Source organism: Oryzias latipes, chromosome 7 (genome assembly GCF_053564925.1).
Source record: "Oryzias latipes strain Hd-rR chromosome 7, Olatipes_Hd-rR_3.1".
Taxonomy (NCBI): Eukaryota; Metazoa; Chordata; class Actinopteri; order Beloniformes; family Adrianichthyidae; genus Oryzias; species Oryzias latipes.
The window spans coordinates 25,234,427-25,257,805 of record NC_136243.1 but is presented as its reverse complement, the minus strand read 5'-3'; the positions used below and the strand labels follow the sequence as shown (position 1 = coordinate 25,257,805).

The window sequence follows — 23,379 nt, the reverse complement described above, 5'->3', positions numbered from 1 at the left end:
AACTACTGCCGCTCTGCAGAAACTACGTCCTGGAAAACAACTTTTTTTTTTTTTATTCGAGCAAAATCCTAGCATAAAGACCACTGGGAACGCTTTCAAAATAGCTCAAAATATTGCCAAAGTGGAATTAAAAACATATCTTAGTGAATAGAATTTTTTTATGAGAATTCTTTGATAATTCTTTTTCTCATTAGCAGATTTTTTTCTTATTGAAAGATATATTTCTTTTATAATTGGGGATTTTTTTTTTTTTGGGGGGGGGCGCTGTTCTTTTTTTTTTTTTAGCCTTGAATAAAAAATAAATAAAAAAAGACTGTGTTGCACATGGCAGACTCCCACATGCAGGGCAGAGGTGACTTGCTGACTTGTTGTGGATGTTCCCATGAAAACATCTCAAGCCTCTGAGTCCTTAAGGGATCAGATATAAAATGGCTATCAAAGTGATGGAAGCTGATCTTTTATCTGACATTTACGGACATTGCTTTTAGGTGATTGCAAGCCTCAGACTTGCCTGTAGTGAAGCAAAACATTTGAAATAAAAGCCCCTGAATCCTGAGAGCCTATGAGGCTTTAATTTAATACCCTCTGACTTCACAGCTGTATATGTGATTGATTAAACAAAACTGTCACCTGCTTTAGAGTCTGTTGACATAAAAGACATTTTATTGATTAAGGAAACCCTCTTATAAGCAAGTTTAAATTTACTGTAAATGAGTGCAGCTGGAACTGCAGGGTGCTGCAATAAAATACTGTGGTAGAGTGGACATAATGACTGGGCTAATGAAGAATTGTTCCTTGCAGCTTTTCACATATCAACATACTGGAATCTGGATTTTTTTCTGAGCAATTTTCACAGGAAAACACTTAATTAAGCTTCAGGCCTGTTTTATTTTGTGCGTTTGCGTTTACACAGCCACTGCTGCTTCATTTCCATCAAAAGCAAAGTATTTTTATGTGTTTTCCTCTTTAGCAGCCAGCCTTTAACAGGCGTAAACAAGACAGACAGTTACTTTAAGGTTAGCTTAAGCAGCAAAGAACAAAAACTTGTGGTACCTAATCACCAAAAAATACAACTGAGCATGCCCTGCCAACCCATGCTAAACAGAATGAGTGGGAATGTGTGGACAGGGCTGCAGCAAGCACAGATAAACTCTGAATGCAGCACTGTGGCTGCGATGATAATACTGCAAGTGGTTCTTCTGCAGCAAATACAGACCCTGCAATACTGCTCCACAAAGGCACACTGAAGCACTTTAAATCATCGGCACAGGAGACTTTTACTTGCTCATTTGTGCACTGAAGCATACTTGGCACTCTAAAAATCATTTCTAAGTTCAATTATTTATCTCATTTTATTATAGTTTGGGGTTCAGGGTTTGCTGTACAGACTTTATCAGCCGTTTGTACAAAGTTAGTGCAAAAACAACAGTAGTGGCATCGAGAAAACACAAATGTTATGGTCTTTGCTTTGGGCTTCATTCACAGTGCTCATGTTCCCCCTAATATTTTCAATGCACCACTAATTTTTCCTGTCCAGAAAAAATTATGTTGTGTTTTTTTCAATCAAACTTTTAAGAGATATTTTAGGCATCGAATACAATTGTTTTCTCTTTGCATTTAGTTCCCTTTGGTATTTTATGTGCACCAGACAACTGGATTAATATGCTGGGGCCCTCCTATGAAATCTTGTTTCGATTTAAATCTAATAATATGCAAGAAATTGAAAAAATATCATTACGGCGGCAAACCAATTCAGGGTATGTTACACCAACCAACTGAGACTGTGAACGTGGTTTCCCAGAACTTAAATGGAAAAGTAGAATGGCAAACTCTTTGATGTTCTGCTCGACTGTGTATTTAGCTCGCTGTCAGATAACTGAAAATGTATAGAACATGCATTAGAGAATATTGAAAAATGAAGATTGTTTTAATTTTTTAGAGCAATGTGTTTGACTTATCACTGAAGGCTTTACCAGGAAGTATTTAGATTAATTAATATTTTTAAATAAAATGAAATGCAGTAAACATGAGTCAGTGCAGTGACATTGATTAATTCCCCTCTGGTACAAATCTCATTTGACCCCTTTGTACAGCAAAGTATAAATATGTATCTCTAGTTTTAATTAAAAACTAAATAAAATAAAAAACACACCATTAAAAAATACATCACTAAAGAAAACAGCGCGTATCATCAGCACGTCTCATAAAGGCTTGTTGTTGATATAAATGTGTTTACCTTCTCAGAGGACAAGTTGCAGATGTTTTCATTACAGTCTACTCTGGATGATAAATTGACTCTGCACAAAAGCTCTGCATATAAACAGGAGGAACCGTCTCCATTCCCACTCTTTAGCTCTCATGATGTTTCCAAGGATGACACCTCTGAGAAAATTCAATCATTCTCTTTGTTTTTATTCATCCCTGAATCCTGCATCCTACAGGAAGAAATCTTAAAAAAAATTGGAATTTTCAAAAAGCATAGTTTTTCACCAGCACAAAAGCTAATCTCTAGATATCCAACACCACTGAGCTCCAGAAAGCCTCATGTCTCTAATCTAACTCTCGCTGACAGAAAGTAATCACAGAGCTTTTGTAATCCACAACACTGCGCCTCATCATGGCTTGTGGCAGAGGAAACAGCCGCCTCTCCATCTACGATGCTAAACTTGTTACCAGTGTCAGAAAAGGAGGGTAGTCACTTCAGACTGTAAACAGGCAGCCGACATGCTGCTGCACTGTGGGTTGGTAGAGGAGTGCAGACATTTCAAAACTGACAAACAAGAGCACAGAAAGAGAGAACCCATGGGGATGAGTGCAGAGAAGAAGAAAAAAACATGACTACAGATGGAGTGCGGAGGAAAAAATGTGGGACAAAAAAGGAAAAGGCAGATGGGACAAGTGACTGTGTGCCAAAGTGTGGATGAATGTCTTTACCAGCTTGTTTTAAGCTGCTTGTTTGCTTTTGGTCCCTCGAGAGAAGGAGATTTTCACCTCTCCAACCATCTATTAATACTTCTGCAGGAGTTTGTTTGCAGCACTGCTACATCCTCACTGGGGGATGTATAAAGTGTATGCTGCCATCACCTCCAACAGAGTAATGCGGGTGACTTTGATGGAGTGCACAGGAGGATAGCCCATACTGTTCTTTATTCCCATGGGATCGATAAAAACAGATGGCAGTGATGAGAGGTTTCAAAGGAATGACAAAAGCTTGTCGGACCACCAAAGAAGTGCCAGAAATGTCAAAGTACTTCATCCCAACAAATCCTTCCACTTCTTCCAGCAAACGTTTATTAGTTTGGTTAAGTGAGTATCATCACAACAGCTCACTGAGTTCAGTTCAAGTGTATATGAAGGATTTGGAGTTGTGCCTTCGATGACAGCAGTGGAAGATCCCAGACTGTGCAGCCATCTGCTTTCACAGCATCTCTGCTGCTGTCTGAGAGCTCTTTTTCTTCAAGACAACATGACAGCAAAGTCAATTCCTTCTTATGATCTCTGCGAATTTCGATTGACACATAAATTTCTCACCCTGCTTTTAATCATTGTCACGAGAATGATGAAATACAGACAGACAGTGTCTGATGTGCTGCCATTTGTACATGTGTGTGACTGTGTGCACGTCTGTGTGTTTGTAGAGGTAATTGAAACCATCTACTCTGTGAACACAGCCCAGATTGATCCTGCTTACCTGCCATGACAAACCCATGACTTGATCATAAACGACCTCCCTAAAAGGGGGTAATAAGTTGGAAAAACCTAGAAGTTCCAGGATCTTCCAAGAAAAACAAAAAACAGCCATATGATCAAACACAAAGGTCAATGTGTGACATGTGCCTAGAAAAAGGGTTAGAGTTTAAATAGGAAGATCCAAGCAGAAGTTACTGATTGACAGAATATTACCTTGATGCCATACAACTAGAAAGACTAAACTCTAAACTGACTAAAAAAAAGAGAACATTTTCAGAAAACAAAAGGAATTTCCGGAAATCAAAATGAAATGTAAAAAAAAATTAAAACGAAATAAGATTTGATATGATTCGCTGATGATGTTTGCCAATCATTTGAATCGAACATTATTTGGCATGAAGCGATACTGGAAATGCTAATCACATGATTTTGATTAGTAGTCAGACATTGAAGACACATTTAAAACACCCAAACGTCAAAAATCAAACACCATCGTCCAGTCAGCAATGCCCTTTAGTATCTACAGTACCTTTTCAGTTGTCTTATTGTGTTTCATTTTGATTTCTAAAAATTTGTATTCTTAAACCTTTCATTTTTGTTTTGTGTCATTTTTCTGGAATTGTTTTTTGGTTTCTGGAACTTTGGGTTGATTTCTACGACGGAGTATTAGGGCCACCAAAAAAAAAAAATTAGAGCCATCAAAAAAAAAAAAAAGAAAAATTACGAGATTTTATCTCGTAAATTTAGGAGATAAAAACTCGTAAATTTACGACTTTTTATCTCATAAATTTACGACTTAAAATCTCATAAATTTACGAGAAAAAAGTCGTAGATTAAGGAAAAAACACCGAAGTTGTCCGTTTATTGGAGCCTAGCTTGAAGATGAAGTATGTGGAGCCTTTTGTGAAGCTTCATTTCCGGATTATTATAGGTTTAAAACAAAGAGATTCTGAACCTTTTGGCGACTCAAAATCAGATTATTTTCCATGTAGCAGTCTTTCCGGGGTTCAGTGTCAGTAAAGCGGAGTTTAATATATAAAATAAGGAGCTCAGAGACACGTTTGGGTGCAGATGATCGCTGCAGCCTTTATTCTCCTTTTCATTCACATATCCTGAAGTTCATTTGTCTCATTACGTCATGAACCTGTCATCCCAACACCAATGCGGAAGTAAACAGTGTTACAAACGCCCCTTCCTGCAGAGGAAATGTCCCGTTTCAGCATAAAACAATAAAGAGGAATGAAAATAGTGTTTTATATTAGCTTTGGAACCTTGAAAATGCCAAAAAAGTGCTCCTCCTTTTGTGTGACGGAAGCGTCACACAGACGTAGAGTCTTGTCTTTGGTGAAGAAAGGATTCAAGCGAACAGCTGCAGGGACACCGACGACGGCTTCATCGGGCTGCAGAGATCCTGCAAACCAACCATCAATAAATAAAACTTTAATGAATCGTAAATCAAACAAATGACCTTCCAGACATTTGTAACGTTATCAATAAACATTCAGCTCACCTGTTCAACAAAGTTTAGTCGGTCTTCTCTGCGGCTGCACGGCGTTCACCTGCTGCTCTGCATGCTCACTTCCACTGTAATCTCCTAAAATTACGAGTTTTTATCTCCTAAATTTACGAGATAAAATTTCGTAATTTTACTTTTTTTTTTTGGTGGCTCTAAATTTTTTTTTTTTTTTTTGGTGGCCCTAATACTCCGTCGTAGATTTCTAAAATGTTATGTTGTTTTTTAATTATTTGTTTTGCTTTTGTAATTGTCGCTGGGATCTTTATTATATTATGCATTCAGTGATTTGTTGGTGTGATTTGCACTTCAGGGCCACCGTAGCAAACAGATCCTGAACTATTAAAAAAACAAACAATTCAGCCTGTGGATAATAACTCAACCACCACTCACAAACCTATAATTGCAGATGGCACAAAAGGTTTGACAAAGTTCAGACAGATATCACAAACAGTGGATCCAAGTACACGCTCAAAAGTGCAGAAATGATCTACTCATGCCACAACAAAGCTGGCGTCAATGCTGTAAATGGACAAGACACTTTTTAGCTAGTGATAAAAAACTTGTTCCTTAAGAGAGTAACAATGATCACAGTTGACAGGGATGAACGGATAGAGGGCAATATGGCAAATGCAAAGGGCAGAAAAAAACTGAAGAGAGTGTGTATGGATACATGTGTGCATACTGTAGCTGTCACCTGATATCCCTTTCATATACCAGCTTGGCTAAAAAAAGAAAGAGGCTATTGATATCAGGACAAAAAAAGCTTCCTACAGGACATGAGGGTATTAAAGCTCAGCTTTCATACAGCAAGAAGGAGACCATAGACAGGTGTGTCAGAGCTATTATTTAGGATGAAGCGATAAAGATATTGGAACACATCTGGAGGATGGGTCCCAGTCCCAAACTGCTGAGTTGGCGCCTCAGGCGGAAGGAAACACATGAAGGCAAGATAAAGGAGAAGCCTGATGGAAAGACAAACCTGTGTCAGCAAGAACCACAGACAGACTGCTGGCACAGAGTAGTCCAGCTACTGGAGTATAAACACTGATAAGCAACAATGCACCCACAAAATATAGAAAGATTTATTTAGGGGTTTATTTATTTACCACGATCAAAACTGCATCTATGTTTTAAAACCAAAGAGAGTCAAAGCAGTCCGTTGAGGTCCTGCACAGACACTGTTTGAGTGTCAAAGAGGGGAGGGATACTGCAAAGCAGGCAGTGATTAAAGAGCTTCTCGAGATGCACAAGAAAGGTCACATACCGTGTGATAAGGAACACAGTGCAGTCCCAGGTAAAATCCTGTAATGTGATCCAAATGATAGAAATAGGGGGGTGTTTGCTGTTTTTTTAAATGGCATTGCTTTAATTTACAGATGCCCCTTTCAGAAGATATAAATACATTATGATGCACCTTACATGAAGATTATACAACACTGGATTTTATGGGGTCTTATAAATAATAAATATTTTTCATAGAAGCATTTTTTTCCTCAAGTGTGAGGTTTATTGTCTTGTGTTTGATGGGAAAACCCTTCATGACGACACTGGCTTTTGTCTCTATTTCGCCTCACTCATACTGCCATCTTGTGGAAAGTTGAAAAAGGCCTAAAATTGAAGGAAAAAATCTAGTGTGATGTTTGGATTAAATAAACTAATTAAGAAACATACTGGATTTAATGTTTAATACATTAAGGTGAACAAAAACAAATTAACTTGATCGATTTTAGGTTACTTGTTTGCTATATCACGTAGTTTTAAATCAATTACAGCCTTTTTTGTGTTTGTTTACATAAACATCCAAAGCAAACCCATGTGGATGTGTGCCACCACATGTAATTATAAAACATACAAAAGAGAAAGATGGCTTATTGAAAACAAAATTAAATGTCTCATTACTTAAAAAACAAAAGAAATGCATTCTAAATGAGTAAAAACCCTTGCAAGTAAGTTTTTTATTCCCTAAGATTATGTTTTGATTTTTTTCCATCACAGCTAGAGCACTTTAATAGAACAAATATTTAAACCCTTGATCATTAGTTTTTCAAATGTTTATTTCAATGGCCAGAAGACTTTTACTTCTAACTGTCAAGCACGTAATTTTATTTGCTGACAATTTATTAGATTTAGCTTTTAATTGAACAGAACAGTCTATGTCACCTCATCTTTGGTACCACAGAATAGCACAGCCTTTTTATTAGCATTATTTAAACCATAATGGGAGCAGACATTCAAAATGTGTTGTAAACCGGACCTGCTGGGGCTAAATATAACTAAATAATCATCAGATTTACTAAAAACCTTCAATCGAACAGCCGGTGCTCCGTGCATTCAGTTCCCTTGACAAATCACCTTAACACAAATTAAAAAGGTGACAGGACAATATTGTACAAAATGCACAATTCCTCTGAAGAGTCTACTGACGAGGGGAAATTGTTCATTCAAACAAATATTCAGAACAAACCCATTTTTATTGCATTTCATCAAGAAATTTGCTTTTGTTTTAAGTTGTAAAAAACTAAACTCAAAAAAAGAAACATTTGATTTTTGCAACAGATTATACGATATAAGAAAGAATATAGGTATTTGTGGCGTGGTTTTCTATACATCTGTAAGTGCATTTTGTTATTTTATTTATTTTTTTGACAAATTCCCTGATGTCCTTTATGTTTAGAAACTGAACTCTCAATTTCAAAAGCTCTTTTCAAATAGCAAAGAGATTTGTTATTGAATATCAGTTTGAATGATGGATGAAAAATATCAAGTTAATGGCACTTTTTTATGCAAGAAGGAAACGTAATCATCAATTTTTCCACCACAGCTGTGGGGGCGCACAACAAAAAATGTGCAAGAAGTGGAGCCAAAAAAAAAAACATAGAAGAAGAGGCGAGTTGAGGAAGAGGCGTTGAAAGGTAAATTGAAAGCAGAAATGGCGCGGTAAGCTAACGCCGTGACTCTAGCGCTGGCAGGCCGCGGAGGACGCCTCCAGCTCGGATCGACAGCTTCGCTCTAGCGGGGAACAATTGTGGATTCGCCTACAAACAGCGGGAGAGTCGGCGGCCTCCAGCTCACACCGACCCTGCCGTTGTTTGTTCCCCAGGTTCCACTTCACAACACTGTCAGACCCGTCCGCTTCTCTGTGGAGTTCGCTTTCATCCTAAACAGAACCCGCTGCTCTGAAAGCATGGGAGATGTCCTCCAACGGGAAGATCATACCTCACACTCCTCTGGCCGTAGACTTCTGGCACGTGCGGAAGTGTCCGAGCGCGCGGCTGTTCTTCCTGTCTCACATGCACGCGGACCACACGGTGGGTCTGACCTCCACCTGGAGCGGCCGGCCCATCTACTGCTCCCCGGTCACCGCCAAACTGCTCCACCTCAAGCTGAAGGTGAAAGCATGTTGCCTTAAACCTCCAATGATGAACATCTGGTGGTTTACAGTGTTTGTTTTTGTTGTTTTCAATTATTTATTTGAATTTCTATAAATCAAGAAAAACAAAATATCTTATAGAAGGTCGTATGAAACTAAGTGAACAGAAAGAAAGAAACATATTTGTCTGCCCCCGTTCGTGTAACTTATCAGTCAAAAACTAAAACATGGAGATGAGATTTATTTGAATTATCAGTTAAGTTTTTGGTTTGAATTCAGAAACTGAAGTGTGGAGATTGTCAGTGTAATAAAGTTTCTGATGCATACAGTATTTTTTTTTAATAAACTATTATTTTTAGAAATAGGTCAATGCAAATACACGTTAAAAATATATATCTTTTTTTGTCTGTATGCATCAATGGGGCATGAAAAATACAAAGAAGACACATATCTAAATACTTTCCCCATGAATATTTGACAACTGTTTGAATAAATGTGTTTTTGTTTGTGTGCTCAGGTTAAAGAGCAATGGATTCATCCTCTGGAGATCGGGGAACAGAACCTGCTCCCATTGGATGACATAGGCAAGGAGACGCTCACGGTCACCCTGATCGATGCAAACCACTGTCCAGGCGCTGTCATGTTTCTGTTCCAGGGCTACTTTGGCTCAATCCTGTACACAGGTCAGCTGCTTCTTCTGTCAGTTATTCGGTTTAATGCAATACTAAGAAGTAGGGCAGCACGATATAAGGAGAACTTGCAATCTGTGCGATATCAGTGATAAATATGAGTCAACGTATATTAAATTACACTCCAAATGACCCTTGCCTACATAGGAGGCGAACATCTAATATAAAAGGGCTCCACCCGATTAGTCAACAACGGGGAGGGTGTCCACCTAAATGGTCAAATGCATAAAGGGATTTATTTGATTTGTTAAATACTTCGAGCTGCTAATAGATTGTTTTAGCACACTGAAAATAAGCATTTATTGCAATTTTCGCCAACTTTTGCGATATGGAAATTGCACAGCTTGATATCGCGATAACGATAAATTTGCGATTTATTGTTCAGTCCTACTAAGAAGATTAACCTTTAGTCTGGATGTTCTTCATTTCAGGTGACTTCAGATATTCCCCTTCAATGCTCCGTGAGCCATGTTTGAAGAACAACATTACTATAGACGTTCTGTACCTGGATGATACCAACTGTGACCCCAACCGCACGCTGCCTTCTAGGCAGAAAGCAACTCAACAAATCAAGGAGATCATCCGCAGCCATCCTGACCACAATGTCGTGATAGGTGAGTTCATGCAAACCAAACCTTTTTCCCCTGCTGTCCAACCAAACTAATAACAGGCATAATGTGAATAGGAATGTGTATCAGAAAGCTCTGCATTGCTGACAGCTGCTGCTTACAACAAACACCCCATCTGAAAACAGTTTTGATAAAACTTCACACTAATCATCATCAGATGCTTCCAGAAAGTGAGATTTGAATATTTTATGCATATTTATGCAAGTTTACAGGTATGGAACAATATAACTGACGTGTTTGGGGGATTGAGATGTTTTATATTTTTCACAGCAACTTTTGACATCATGGTGATAAACCTTTAATTGTGCTTGCTGAAAATTGGCAGCAGACAAAAAACAAACCAATTCAGTAGGGCTGCACGATATTAGGAAACCTGCGATATGCGATATTAGTGATCAATATTGCGATGACGATATAACTTGAACAAATACCAAAAACAACAAAAACGTTTCCAATTCACTGCAAAAATGTATTTAAATAAGAGTCAAAATACCTTAAATTATTCTCCAAATTACCCTTGTCTAATTCGGAGAGCCACATATAAATAAAAGCTCCATCTGATTGGTCAAATGCATAAAGGCATTTATTCAATTCATTAAATAGTTCAAGTTGCCATAAGATTGTTTTAGCACATTTAAGGTTTACCATTTATTGCGATTTTTTCCAACTTTTTTTGGATGTTGCGCAGCTTGAAATCGCGATAAAGATAAATTTGCGATTAATTGTGCCTACAATTCAGTATGTCGTATGTAAATAGGGAAATATGTAATTTAATCAAAAGATTCAATTGTAATGACGGATTTCGCTATTAAATACAAACCTAAATTTAAATTCAATGTCACACTCCCAGAAGCATGAAGATAATATTGGTTATGGTACCACTCCAATCATCTTTTGATCTATTGTAAGAAATATTCCCAGTGGTCCTGACAATTGTTGTTAATTATGATTGTCCTTTTCTAGCCAGAATCAAAAATCCTGTGTTGTTTTCTAGGAAATAGTTTCCGCAGAGCAACAGTAGTTCATTAGAAATTGAAGTAATTGAGTGAACCAATCCCCTTTTCCCATCATCCATCCGTTTACATGCTCTCCCGCTAGCTTACAGCCTCTTACAACCCCAACATAACATTGGTAATGCAAAAAAAATGGCGAGAAATATTGCAGCTATCCAGCCGTACAGTTTTGAGCGAGATAGCAGCTCAGACGAGGAAAACAAAGGCGTACGTGGACCTAGTCGTCTACGGGTGGATGCATCAGAATGGAGCGGAGCAGGGAGCTCGTGGTTCACCGATTGTAGCACCAATGTCACAGCCTTTTTCCGGCATTTTTACTGTCAGATGCCTTTTTCCTCTGCTCCTGATTGACGACAATTTGAACAAAAAAATACTCAGAAATGGAATTTTGAGCTTAACTTTGATTATACATGCCCTCCATCATCAGAAAAAAATGCTACAAGAACACGTTAAAAACATCAAACATAGTTTTCATTGAAGTGGGCGTTAATCATGTGTGGGTAAGTGCAACACACCATTTAAAAGTTAATATTGTGCATAACAAGCTCAGCAAACACGATACTTGTCCTTTTAACTTTATTTATAATATAATTGTGACAGTAGGAGCATTCTGCTGCCTCTTAATTTGTAGCTCTAAGTTCTTCTGCTTAACAGACTCGCCTTCCACACTGTGTTCACTGGAAGCATCATTTACTCTCCTCAGCAGGAGAGAGTTCTCTCTAAACCATATATATCTGCACCCCAGCGTGCTCTATTAAATCCAGACATTAACCATCGGGTCATGTTAATGCTTCATTACAAATCAAAGACCATTTTTCCTTTTAAAGTTAATACAACAAAATGTAAAGGAGGGCAAACCTAAATCCACCCACCCGCTCCAGTATGTACTTGCAGTATTAAATCGACATTGTTTTTACTCTTTTTGTAGGCCTGTATACTCTGGGTAAGGAGTCCCTTCTTTTGGAGCTTGCCAAAGAGTTTCAAACCTGGGTTGAGGTGAGTTATGACAGAATGGAAACCCTCAAAGTTTTGGAGCTGCCAGACGTCTTCACCACTGAGCAAGGCACCGGCCGCTTCAGAGTTGTGGATCATTCAGAGATTACCTCTGCATCGTTGCAGGACTGGAACAATGAACAGCCCACTTTGGCAATTTTGCCCACCAGCAGACCCCTGATCTCCTACCACCCCAGTGTTCATGTAGTTCCTTATTCGGACCACTCCTCCTACCAGGAGGTTGTGGATTTTGTCTCTACACTTAAGCCAATGTCCCTCATACCCATTGTAAGAAATCACTTACCTGGAAGTCTGCTGGCACTAGTGCCGCACAAAAAGTGTTGTGAAATATTTATACCCGAATCAGTGCGGCACTACATGTTAAGACAGCCCGAGAGAGAGCTCAGCTCTTCAACAAACACCTTCCTTCGCCGCACACACCTCAGAGCCCCAACTCCCAGAGGAGTGGTCTTCGATTCTCCGTTGAAGGGATCCAGGCAGGCTTGTCAAGACATCTGGGAGGCAGATAGCTTGGAGAAGACTGGTTCTGAAGGGGAAATGGACTCGGAAAGTAGCGAAAGAGACTCTGACTGTGTCGTGTTGGATCCGAGCATAAGACTCATCCCTGACGTAAGCACTGAAGGAGCTGAAGATTCATGGAACCTCAGTGTTGTTCACACAGTGTCTGAAGACACGGTGATGGCAAAGTCTGTGCCTCTCTGTGAATTCACTCAAAGCAATGCTGCTCAAACTGAGATTTCTGCCAGCACCAATGTCAGCTTGAAGTCTCTCCCCATCACGAAACACCAATTTAAAGCTAAATCTAAAGTCTTTAGCTACAAAAGAGGACATAAAGCTGTTCAGAGCAGCCCAGCACTGTCAGATGTGGATAACCTGAGCTTGCACAGTGGGAATGACTCTGTGATTTTGTTTCATAGCAGCCATGATGGCACCTCCTGCACTTCGTCCAGCTCCTCCACGGGCCTGCGTGAGCAGATAGAGAAACTTGAGAACAGGCTTCTGGAATGTCTCCCCTTCACAGAGAAAGACCTGAGGCACACAGGCCTCTTGTCTCAGAGCTTCATCAAGATGTTCTCCTTCTCCCCTTTGAAATATTCAGAAGAGGATGATCTCTAACAAATACTGTGATTGAGCATTTTATGTTGCCTTCTGTTTAAAACCCTTTTGTGTCTCTTGAGTTGAAAAGTGCACCTTAAAGCTTTACTTTTTTACCATAATTGTTTGATTTTTGATTTTAGTTTTCTGGAGTTGCACCTTTGTCTGATCCTGGCTATAAAACATGCTGCATAAAGAGTTTCTTTGTTGAATAATTAAGAAGCAATTTTAGTTTTTGTAGCAAAAAAAAGCCTAAAAAAACAGATGTGGTCAAAATAATGAGCACAATTTTAAGTAGTAATGTATGAAGTTGAAGGCAGCTTCCCTGTGGTCTGTGTGGACTTACTGCATCAAGCCTTCCTTCTCTCTGAGTCATGCACAGCTTGACCCTGCAGCTGTTGAGGAGACCCAGCTCCTCTCATCCATTGTCCTCACCTCAAGGTTGATCTGCAGGATACAGATACATCTTTGTCAAATCTTACAGTTTTCACCTTTTTTTGTATAAACCTTTAAGTTTCATCTTTTCTTTTGTCTTTCTGATTGTAAAATGTAATAAAAGCTTTATTATTTTATTTATTTTGTAAGTTGGAAAGCCATTCTGAGTTAAAAATCCAACCTATGAATTTTTTTTTTCTTTGCACTTACATTGTCATTTAATTGCATTAAAGCTAGAACAGTGTTGTTCACACCTAAATGTGTTACTGTTTGACTGTGCTAACTGTGGTATTGCCTTCAACTTAGTCATGTTGTAGCTTTTGTTTCATTATCAACACTAAAGGTTTGCTATAATTTTGTGGTAATCCCTTTAATAGTTAACAGTATTAATTAACTTAAAAAGTTGTAATCAAATTATTGCCTCATGAATCTAATCCTGCAATTCCTATGTGTTGTGTTTTTATATTAATTTTTCACATGATTTGTACTAAATATGTGAACCAGAGGAATGGAAGTACACAAACATACTCTGAATGGAATTACATTCGAGCTTTACAACATTGTTGCACCTTCTGGTTTTCATTCAAATTTTCTTTGTAGTTGCAGTAAACAACTTAAGTAACCAGAATCACATCCATAATACAGTATTTATATATCAGCACCATTAAAACCTGCACAATAAAGTTGTAGATTACATCTTTGTGATTTTGTGCTGTTGTGTTGAACTCAAATTCCAGGTACCTTTGAAGACCCACTCCAAAGAAAATTGTGTTTTTGCCGTTTTAAACATGTTCTTGTAGCATTTTACTCATGATAGGAGGACATGTATGAACAATGAAGCTTAAAATGTGTTTATTTCTTTATCCAAAAATTGTTAATCAGGCGCAGGCAAAAAATGGCTGTTGGAAAAAGCCTTTGAAAGTGACATAAGTGCCAGAGTCAGCGGGCCACAAGCTCCTTGCTCCGTAGCATTCTGATGCAACTTGCAGACAAATATCCATGCATGTCTTTGTTTTCCTCGTCCGAACTGCATCTGGCTCAAAACTGTACAGGTGAATAGCTCCAACATTGCTCGCTGTTTTTGTTGCACCAGCAATGGTAGTTTGGGGGTGTGGGGGGCTGTAAACTGGAGCAAGAACAAAGGGATGATGGGGAGTCTACTTTTTGTCTAAAAATGGCATAATTAAAAGTCTAAACAGGTCTAAACTTCTAAATAGGTCAAAAAAAGATCAAATTGGGTCTTTAAACATTGTCATCCACTGTATTTATTTTTTAGAAAGAAGTGTTTTTATTTTTTTTTACTCTGAAAGATGATGGTAAAAAAGTCGGTTTTATCATGATCGTTAATTTTTTTCCATTTATTCTGTCTTGATTCATTAGTTTCTAATCTTCCATCACACCCATGCATTAGAACTGGAGGGGTCTTCCTTTGCTTTCAGGTGAACGTCAGTCATAGGCTTTATTCTGGACTGGATTTAGAGAAATATTCGTTCAAACTAACCAATTTTCATTTGAGAATAAAATTACAATTCTTAGTATAAAATTCAAGAACTTCAACAAGAAAACCCGTTATAGATTTAAAAAAAAGTCCTAGACTCTCTCTGTCAGGCATCTGCAATAGTCAGGCTGGAAGATCAGCTCAAACAGCTTAAAGATGAGCAGAATATGCTGAAACAACAGAAAAGCCAAAGAAGTGTGAAACTGTCCAAATTTGATAGAGCGTGAAAAAAGCTCTTGAAGCCTTCAAGGCAGAAAGTTTTCATTTTGGAGAATACAACAGTAGAATAGGTTCTTTGACTTAAAAAACTCCAGAATCAAAATCACCATCTGAGCTTAAAACTTTAGCTTCTGCATAGACAGATTCTGCAATCCAAGAGCTGAAGGACCTGCTTAAAAAACTGGAAGACCAAATGGAAATGAGAAGCACCAAAAACTAAAGTGCCAGAAAGCTCTAAAAGTTTCATTCATAAGAAATTTCACAAAGCCTGAAAACTCAAAATAACTACTGGAAAGGATATGACGGCAAAATGATTCTTTCAGATCAAAAATTTCAGAATCAAAATGGACCCACAAAGGCTCCAAAATGGGTCCCGCACTGCTGGACGCTGACTGTATTCTGTGGCTTTGACCCTATAACACTGTTACCATCTTAGAATATAGATACATGTACTTCATATTCTTTTCAACAGAGCTGGCAGCCAGTATATATCACACTTTTTGAAATGTCAGATTTGGTTTGACAGCTTTCTACGCTTGGACTTGTGACATGTCTGTTCTAATATCAACTTCTCATGCCTGACTTTATTTCCAATTATCTGAAGAACTATTCTTCTGTGGTTTTTCCATTCAATGTGATGCTAAATTAGGTGGAGTTCTGGATTTTATAGTACATTGCAATCTAGCGACATACAACATAAAGAGTTTAAACACATTTTGTGGTGGCAGACACTAAAATCACACACAACCATCATATTATTTTTTACAAACTGAATTTCAAAAGAAAATAATAAAAAGTTTGCAATAGAATTGAAAAATATGATAAAACAACAGGTTTTAATATATTTCATGTTCATTTTCATGACTATTTTCTTTTTTTTCTCTTCTATTTGTTCAGCTGCTGGACAGAACAAATAGAAGAGAAAAAAGCAGCTGAACAAATAGAAGCTGAGAGCTTCTTGTGTTGCAAAGATTTTAGTTTCACAACTGTGCACCATGGGCAAACCAGGTGCGTGGAACCCTTTTGTCTTTGAAAGTAAACCTATTTTCTATAAATTATTTTAGTATTAGTTATGTTTTCTTTTAAGTAATGAACCAGACAGACTATAGAGCAGGGGTGGGCTACGGCCAAGGGGCCAGATTTAGCTCGTTAAACTATTTAATGGGATAAATTATTTTGATATATCTTATTACTGTTCTCTTTCTTTGTAATTCTTGTGCAATACAAATTAATTGACCTTTTAGGTGTAGAAAGTTCATGTGGTGTTGGAAGATTTGTTGTTTTTCTGTCGTTGGTGTGTGTTTTCTGAGACTAGAAGTCATTTTTCCTATCATTCCAACACCACACGAATGCAGCCTTACTCTAAATTTCAATCCATTGGTGCAATTGGAACTAAAATGTAAACAAAGGCCACAAGTTTTGAAATTAAAACTCCAAAACGTTCTGTTCCAAAAGATACATATGAATTTTTTACTAAACTTTTGGCCCAGATTCCACCTTATGTATTTGAAATGACCAAAAATTTATATGAATTATCAAAACACTCCATGCATGTGCTCCTACTGTCACATTTTAGAACCCCTTGTTCTAAAGCCCCCAGGTCAAAAAGTTTGCCCACCCGTGCTATGGAGGAATTTAAGCAGATGTGAAGAACAGAATTCCTAAATTTTTATATGTCATATTGGCCCCTGTTACAGACACACCACACCCACAAAGTTGAGTGTTTAGGAACTCATAAAAAATACAAACATTTCATAACTTTTTTTTCTTCAACTAGGGACACATACATGTATAGAAAAGTGATATATAAAGTATTGTTGAGGATGTCTACTCTATAATATTTAGCTTTTCCATACATTTAAAAATATCCTGTGCGTAAGCTGTCTAAAGAAAGTTACATTTAGCACATATTTTAGTAGCTCCTAAAAACTCAGCAATGTGGGTATAATGCATCAATAAACGGCTCCAAACATAAAGATTTAGGTAATGGCTTCTTTAAAGTCTGATTTGTTTCTGCTGCAGTGCTGTTTTATATTCCACAAGATGGCAGTAGTTCAATAGTAAAAATCCCTTTTTGCCCTCTCATTCAATTGGATTTTTTTTGTGCATTTTTATTTTTTTTTCACTCTAAAGCTGAACACTGCATATATGAACAAATTTCCTTGTTTTTCATCTCAAATATGGGTTAAAAAATTGAATATCACAAAGGCCATGCAAAAACACTGAGTCTCAAAAGGACCACCCCCCTTTGTGCTTTTAGAAATGAGAGCAAGCTCCGACCTAATTAAGTGGTTCTCATATTCAGACACTGTTGTTTGCCAGCAAATGCCTGCTGTAATGGGGTGGTGCTGAGCAAAAACAGCTGTTGCTCCTGCAGATCTGCATAACTATCTCTGTAGTACTTTGTTTTTCCATGATTTTTTTCTGCAAAAAGGGAAATTCTAGTTTTATAATTTGAAACTTTATCCTACAAAAGGGTGTGAAAGACCAGAACCTCACAGAACCTGTGGATTACATTGTATGCTGAAGACATTTCAATAAAGACAAAGAACAAAACAAGTATAAAAAGACAAAGAACAAAACAAGTATAAACTGATCCAAATCTACTAATTTGAACTAATCCAAATTTAGTTTGCACTTTAATAAAATGTTTCAATAAGTCATTTCTGGGTGGCGTTTAGAGGCCTCAGTATGTTGTGGCATCAGTAGGTTGACATGAGCTGCCAGCAGGAGTCTCATGAGTTCCTCCTGTGTTCATAAAGAATAAATGGCTTGCTTCATCGCAGATTGTGCTGCAGATGCTCAGAACTGAAATATAGATTTAAAAATATAATAAAAGCTTACTTTTAGGTTAAGCACAGGGGTAAATTGACTGAACCAATGCTACACTGCACTAAAATTTCAGAAAAAATTCTATTTAACACACACCAGTATTCCAAACTTGTTGTGGATCATACTGCATTACATGTTTTTTGAGCAGGAAAATGAAAGGTTTCAAGTGTCCAGAAGCTTTTTGGTCTGTTGTTCCTGTTTTCTGACATTATGAAAGCCAACGGCAGGGAAGGCTTTTCTGTTGTTGTTTTATCTGGGTTTTACTGGATTTGTTCCCTTTCATTGGAGTGCCACAGGACTCCATCACACAGCAGAAGTTATCAAGTTAGAGGTATTCCATCTTCCCTGGCATCATAAGGATGTAATCTGCTCTGTGGGGCATTGAGAAAATTATATTTGTGGACAAGAACACATGGATGGATTGCATTTATACGTTGATACTGGGCTCAGATTACAGCCATTTGCAATCCTACCTTCCAGCGATTGGGACAATCTTGTGTGTTGGGTTGAAGTATGATCCGGATTTGATGGGTCTTCAATACAATTTCTTTAGCATTCCTGCATATGTAGCACAAACTGTGCTTTCTATTGTTATGTAAGACAGTGCACAGTAATACAATGAAATCGTAAAGAAAAAGATGATGAAATACAGGCAGGAAATGAAAGTTAATGAAGTGTCACAAAGCCCCACAACATCCCAGCAGGTTACTAGCCCTAAAATAATGGATTTCTCACACACGCCATTACTTCAAAGTGGAAATCATGAGGACACTATACCACCTGCAAGGCCAAGCCCTCTCACCAAGAGTCTCAGAGGATTCTATAACCTCAAAAAGCCACTAAACTCTTTCTTTAAATCAATATTTTACTGTGACTTTTTGCGTTAGATATATCACAGTATTATTTAAAAAAAATGCAAGTTTAAGGAAAAGCATAGTGAGGGCCCTGTCCTCCATGTGCCACAGGGAAGAAGAGAGAACTGGTGAGCTAAATAAGATCTTCGTCTTTACTTTCTTCAAACCAGCTCTCACCAGCTCTCCTGACTTCAGGGCTCCAGACTCTCTTCTGATAGACAAAAAAAAATGGTTTATTCTTATGCGCTATAGTCAATTTCTACCTTTATATTAGGGTCTTACACAGACCACTTTTAATTATTTTTCTCTGTCTCCATTTTCTGTAAGTTCAGAGATTGAAAACATTTGGACATTTTTCTATTTTGGAAGTTTTCGCATTTTCTTGGAACTTTTCCAAATTTGCATTTCTTTTTTCCAAGTTTAATTTAGGCGGGACCGGTTTTACATTTGTGTCAGTGTTTCTTTCTCTTTCGGCTTTTCCCATCAGGGGTCGCCACAGCGAATCATCCTTTTCCACCTCACTCTATCATGAACATCTTCTACCCTAACGTTAGCCAACTTCATGTCCTCTGTTAAGACATCCATATATCTCCTCTTTGGCCGTCCTCTTGCCCTCCGGCCAGGCAGCTCCATCTCCAACATCCTTCTACCAATATATCCACTATTCCTCCTCTGAACATGTCCAAACCATCTCAGTCTGGCTTCTCTGACTTTGTCGCTAACACAGGCAACATGAGCCGTCCCTCTGATGTACTCGTTCCTTATCCTGTCTAACCTGGTCACTCCTAAGGAGAACCTCAACATCTTCATCTCTGCTACCTCCATCTCAGCCTCTTGTCTCTGTCTCACTGCTACCGTCTCTAACCCATAGAGCAGAGCTGGTCTCACCACTGTCTTGTACACCTTTCCTTTGAGTCTTGCTGGCACTCTTCTGTCACACAACACTCCTGACACTTTCCTCCACCCGCTCCAACCTGCCTGCACTCGCCTCTTCACCTCTTTTCCACAATCCCCATCACACTGAACTGTTGACCCCAAGTACTTAAACTCCTGCACCTTCTTCACCTCAGCCCCCTGTAGCCTAACGCTTCTACCTTGATCCCTCTCGTTCAGACACATGTATTCTGTCTTATTACGACTGACCTTCATACCTCTTCTTTCCAGAGCAAACCTCCACCTCTCTAGCTGTTCCTCCACCTGCTCTCTACTCTCACTGCAAATTACAATGTCATCCGCAAACATCATTGTCCAGGGAGATTCCTGTCTTACCTCGTCTGTCAGCCTGTCCATCAGCATAGCAAACAAAAAAGGACTCAAAGCTGATCCTTGGTGTAGTCCCACCTCCACCTTGAACTCCTCTGTCTGACCTACAGCACATCTCACCACCGTCATACTTCTCTCATACATGTCCTGAACTACTCTGACATACTTTTCTGCCACTCCAGACGACCTCATACAGTACCACAGCTCCTCCCTCGGCACCCTGTCATACGCCTTCTCTAAATCTACGAACACACAATGCAGCTCCTTCTGACCTTCTCTGTACTTTTCCATCAACATTCTCAAAGCAAAAATGGCATCAGTGGTGCTCTTACGGGGCATGAAACCATACTGCTGCTCACAAATCTCCACCTTCTTCCTAAGCCTGGCTTCCACTACTCTTTCCCACAGCTTCATTGTGTGGCTCATCAACTTTATTCCTCTATAGTTGCTGCAGTTCTGCATGTCACCCTTGTTTTTAAAGATCGGGACCAGAACGCTTCTCCTCCATTCCTCAGGCATCTTCTCACTCTCTAAAATCCTATTGAACAACCTCGTTAGAAATTCCACTGCTGTCTCTCCTAAGCACTTCCATACCTCCACAGGTAGGTCATCAGGACCAACGGCCTTTCCGCTCTTCATCCTTTTCAGCGCCTTCCTAACCTCATCCTTTCCAATCTCTGCTACTTCCTGCTCCACAACAACCACATCTTCCTCCCTTCTTTCCCTGTCATTTTCCTCGTTCATCAGCTCCTCAAAATACTCCTTCCATCTTTTCTGTACACTCTCTTGGGTTGTTAGCACCTTTCCATCTCTGTCCTTAATCACCCTTATCTGTTGCACGTCCTTCCCATCTCTGTCTCTCTGTCTGGCTAGCCTGTACAAGTCCTTCTCTCCTTCCTTTGTGTCTAACCTGTCATAAAGCTCATCGTAAGCTTTATGTTTGGCCTTTGCCACCTCTCTCTTCACTCTACGCTGCGCTTCCTTGTACTTCTGTCTACCTTCCTCAGTCCTTTCTACATCCCACTTCCTTTTAGCCAACCTCTTCCTCTGGACGCATTCCTGTACTTCCTCATTCCACCACCAAGTGTCTTTACCGTCTTTCCTCTTTCCAGATGACACACCTAGCACCTTCCTACCTGTTTCCCTGATAATTTCTGCTGTAGTTTCCCAGTCCTCTGGAAGCTCATCCTGACCACCCAGGACCTGTCTCAACTTCTGCCTAAATTCCTCACAAGTTTCTTCATTCTGTAGCTTCCACCACTTGGTCTTCTTTTCTGTTTTCCCTCTCTTCTTCTTCCTGACCTCCAGAGTCATCTTACACACCACCATGCGGTGCTGTCTGGCTACACTCTCTCCTACCACCACTTTGCAGTCATTAACCTCTCTCAAATGACCTCGTCTACATAGGATGTAGTCCACCTGAGTACTCCTACCTCCACTTCTGTATGTCACTCTATGTTCCTCTCTCTTCTGGAAGTAAGTGTTGACTACAGCCATTTCCATCCTCTTCGCAAAGTCCACCACCATCTGTCCCTCCAGATTCCTTTCCTTCACACCAAACCTGCCCATCACCTCCTCATCACCTCTATTGCCCTCACCAACATGCCCATTAAAGTCTGCTCCAATAACAACTCTCTCTCCTCTGGGGAAACTCTCTATGACCTCATCCAACTCACTCCAGAATCTCTCCTTCACTTCTAACTCACAGCCAACCTGTGGCGCATACCCACTGACTACATTCACCATCACCCCTTCGATTTCTAACTTTAGGCTCATCATCCTGTCTGAGACTCTTTTCACCTCTAGAACACTGTTTACAAACTCCCCCTTCAGAATCACACCTACCCCGTTTCTCTTCCTATCAACACCATGATAGAACAGTTTGTATCCTCCTCCAATACTACGTGCCTTGCTGCCCTTCCACCTTGTCTCCTGCACACACAGTACATCTACCTTCCTTCTCTCCATCATGTCTGCCAGCTCTCTGCCTTTCCCTGTCATTGTGCCAACGTTAAGAGTCCCTATTTTTAGTGTTTGCATCGTTGAAATTTTCACTACGTACTATTGTGAAAAAACGTTCCCAAAAATAAAGTTGTATTTTTAATTTAAATATAATTTGTTTTACTTTTATTTTTTTCTGTTAATGAGATTTACGGTTCTACGGAAATTAGTGTTTTGTTTCGCTTTTATGTAATTTTTAGTTTAAGGATAAACAAAAAGATAGCATAAGATTTTTGATTCAGGTCCCTGATCTTTAAAATATTCTCTGCTCTGATTCTGTTTTTTTATGCCTTTATGACTCATTTTCCAAAAACCTTTAACAATCTGGTCAAACCCGCACATGGTTTGACATCTAAGCCATAGTTTTCTTCACCTTTCCATTCTCAAATGCAGTAGTTTTAGCCAACTCATTTCCTAAAACAAACACTTTGTTTTACTTTTTCCCAGGTCGTTATTTTAAATAAGAACATATTTTTAATAGATTAGCTGATTAAATAAAGGTATATTTAAAAAATAAAAATAAATGTTTCCCTGTTCATTTTACTTCATTTGTAGGTGTTACCTTTTCAGTCAACTAAATGTAGGTTTTTGATGTCTTATATTTATTTGTATTTTATTGTGTATTGATTCAAAGATAGAATGTTGGATGAACCCAAACAGAAATGATCAAGAAAGATGTCAAGAAAAACATAGAACCAAGGCTTTAACACTTCCTTAAAATGTATTATTTAAAAAGCTTGGGAAGAAAAACACAAAACAAAATCTCTAACATTAAAACCAGAGGTTCGTAGGAAAGCAACCATTTTTCGAGAATCAGCAACTTAACCTTGTGATGTCTTTAAACCTTGCAAAACAAGACTTCAGCACGTTCTGCACAGCACAGTCAAAGTGGGATTAATGTGCCTTTAATGCTCACTCCCCTTCTGTTGGTAAAGGCACAAAAGCTTCATGAATGTTTCACTTGATGTACCCTTGAGTTGACAACGGTTCATGGAGCTGAGCACGTTTTATGAGGGGATTGTGTTGACTGTAGCTGCTTTGTCAAAGTACATCCCAATTTTACTATTAATTTACTCTCAATTTTACTCTTTGTACTGAAGTTGACAAATTTCATCACTGGAAGGACTGTGGACTAATTTGTCTCTTTTGGTTTCTCTATCTGTTTTTTTTTTCCAAAGGAGCTTTGGTTCGGACTGCTGAAGAATTTGCTCCTTACTTTGGGTCAAGTACCGATTAGGGAGAAAAAGTGGTGACACATCAG

General features: G+C 38.7%; 1 protein-coding gene across 4 annotated transcripts; it reads left to right on the top strand.

The window, feature by feature from the left end:
- Positions 1-8,010: 8,010 nt before the first annotated feature.
- On the top strand, positions 8,011-14,147 carry dclre1b (DNA cross-link repair 1B). 4 transcript variants are annotated; one of them, XM_078950698.1, is made up of 6 exons: positions 8,011-8,118; positions 8,307-8,595; positions 9,094-9,259; positions 9,697-9,879; positions 11,836-11,903; positions 12,027-14,147. In XM_078950698.1, the coding sequence occupies exons 2-6, from the start codon at positions 8,398-8,400 to the stop codon at positions 13,035-13,037; spliced, it is 1,626 nt and encodes a 541-aa protein (XP_078806824.1). In that variant the 5' UTR covers positions 8,011-8,118; positions 8,307-8,397; the 3' UTR covers positions 13,038-14,147. The 4 variants fall into 4 exon arrangements, with proteins under 4 accessions (XP_078806824.1, XP_011475334.1, XP_004070730.1 ...); XM_011477032.4 differs by having other exon boundaries at positions 11,836-14,147; XM_078950697.1 differs by having other exon boundaries at positions 8,082-8,595.
- Positions 14,148-23,379: the final 9,232 nt, after the last annotated feature.

Bases quoted from the DNA above. Each gene is read 5' to 3' on its own strand.
- dclre1b (XM_011477032.4), top strand. From the start codon at position 8,398: ATGTCCTCCAACGGGAAGATCATACCTCACACTCCTCTGGCCGTAGAC. The intron at 8,596-9,093 runs GTGAAAGCATGT...TTGTGTGCTCAG, and splicing joins TGCTCCACCTCAAGCTGAAG to GTTAAAGAGCAATGGATTCA. The intron at 9,880-11,835 runs GTGAGTTCATGC...CTCTTTTTGTAG, and splicing joins TGACCACAATGTCGTGATAG to GCCTGTATACTCTGGGTAAG.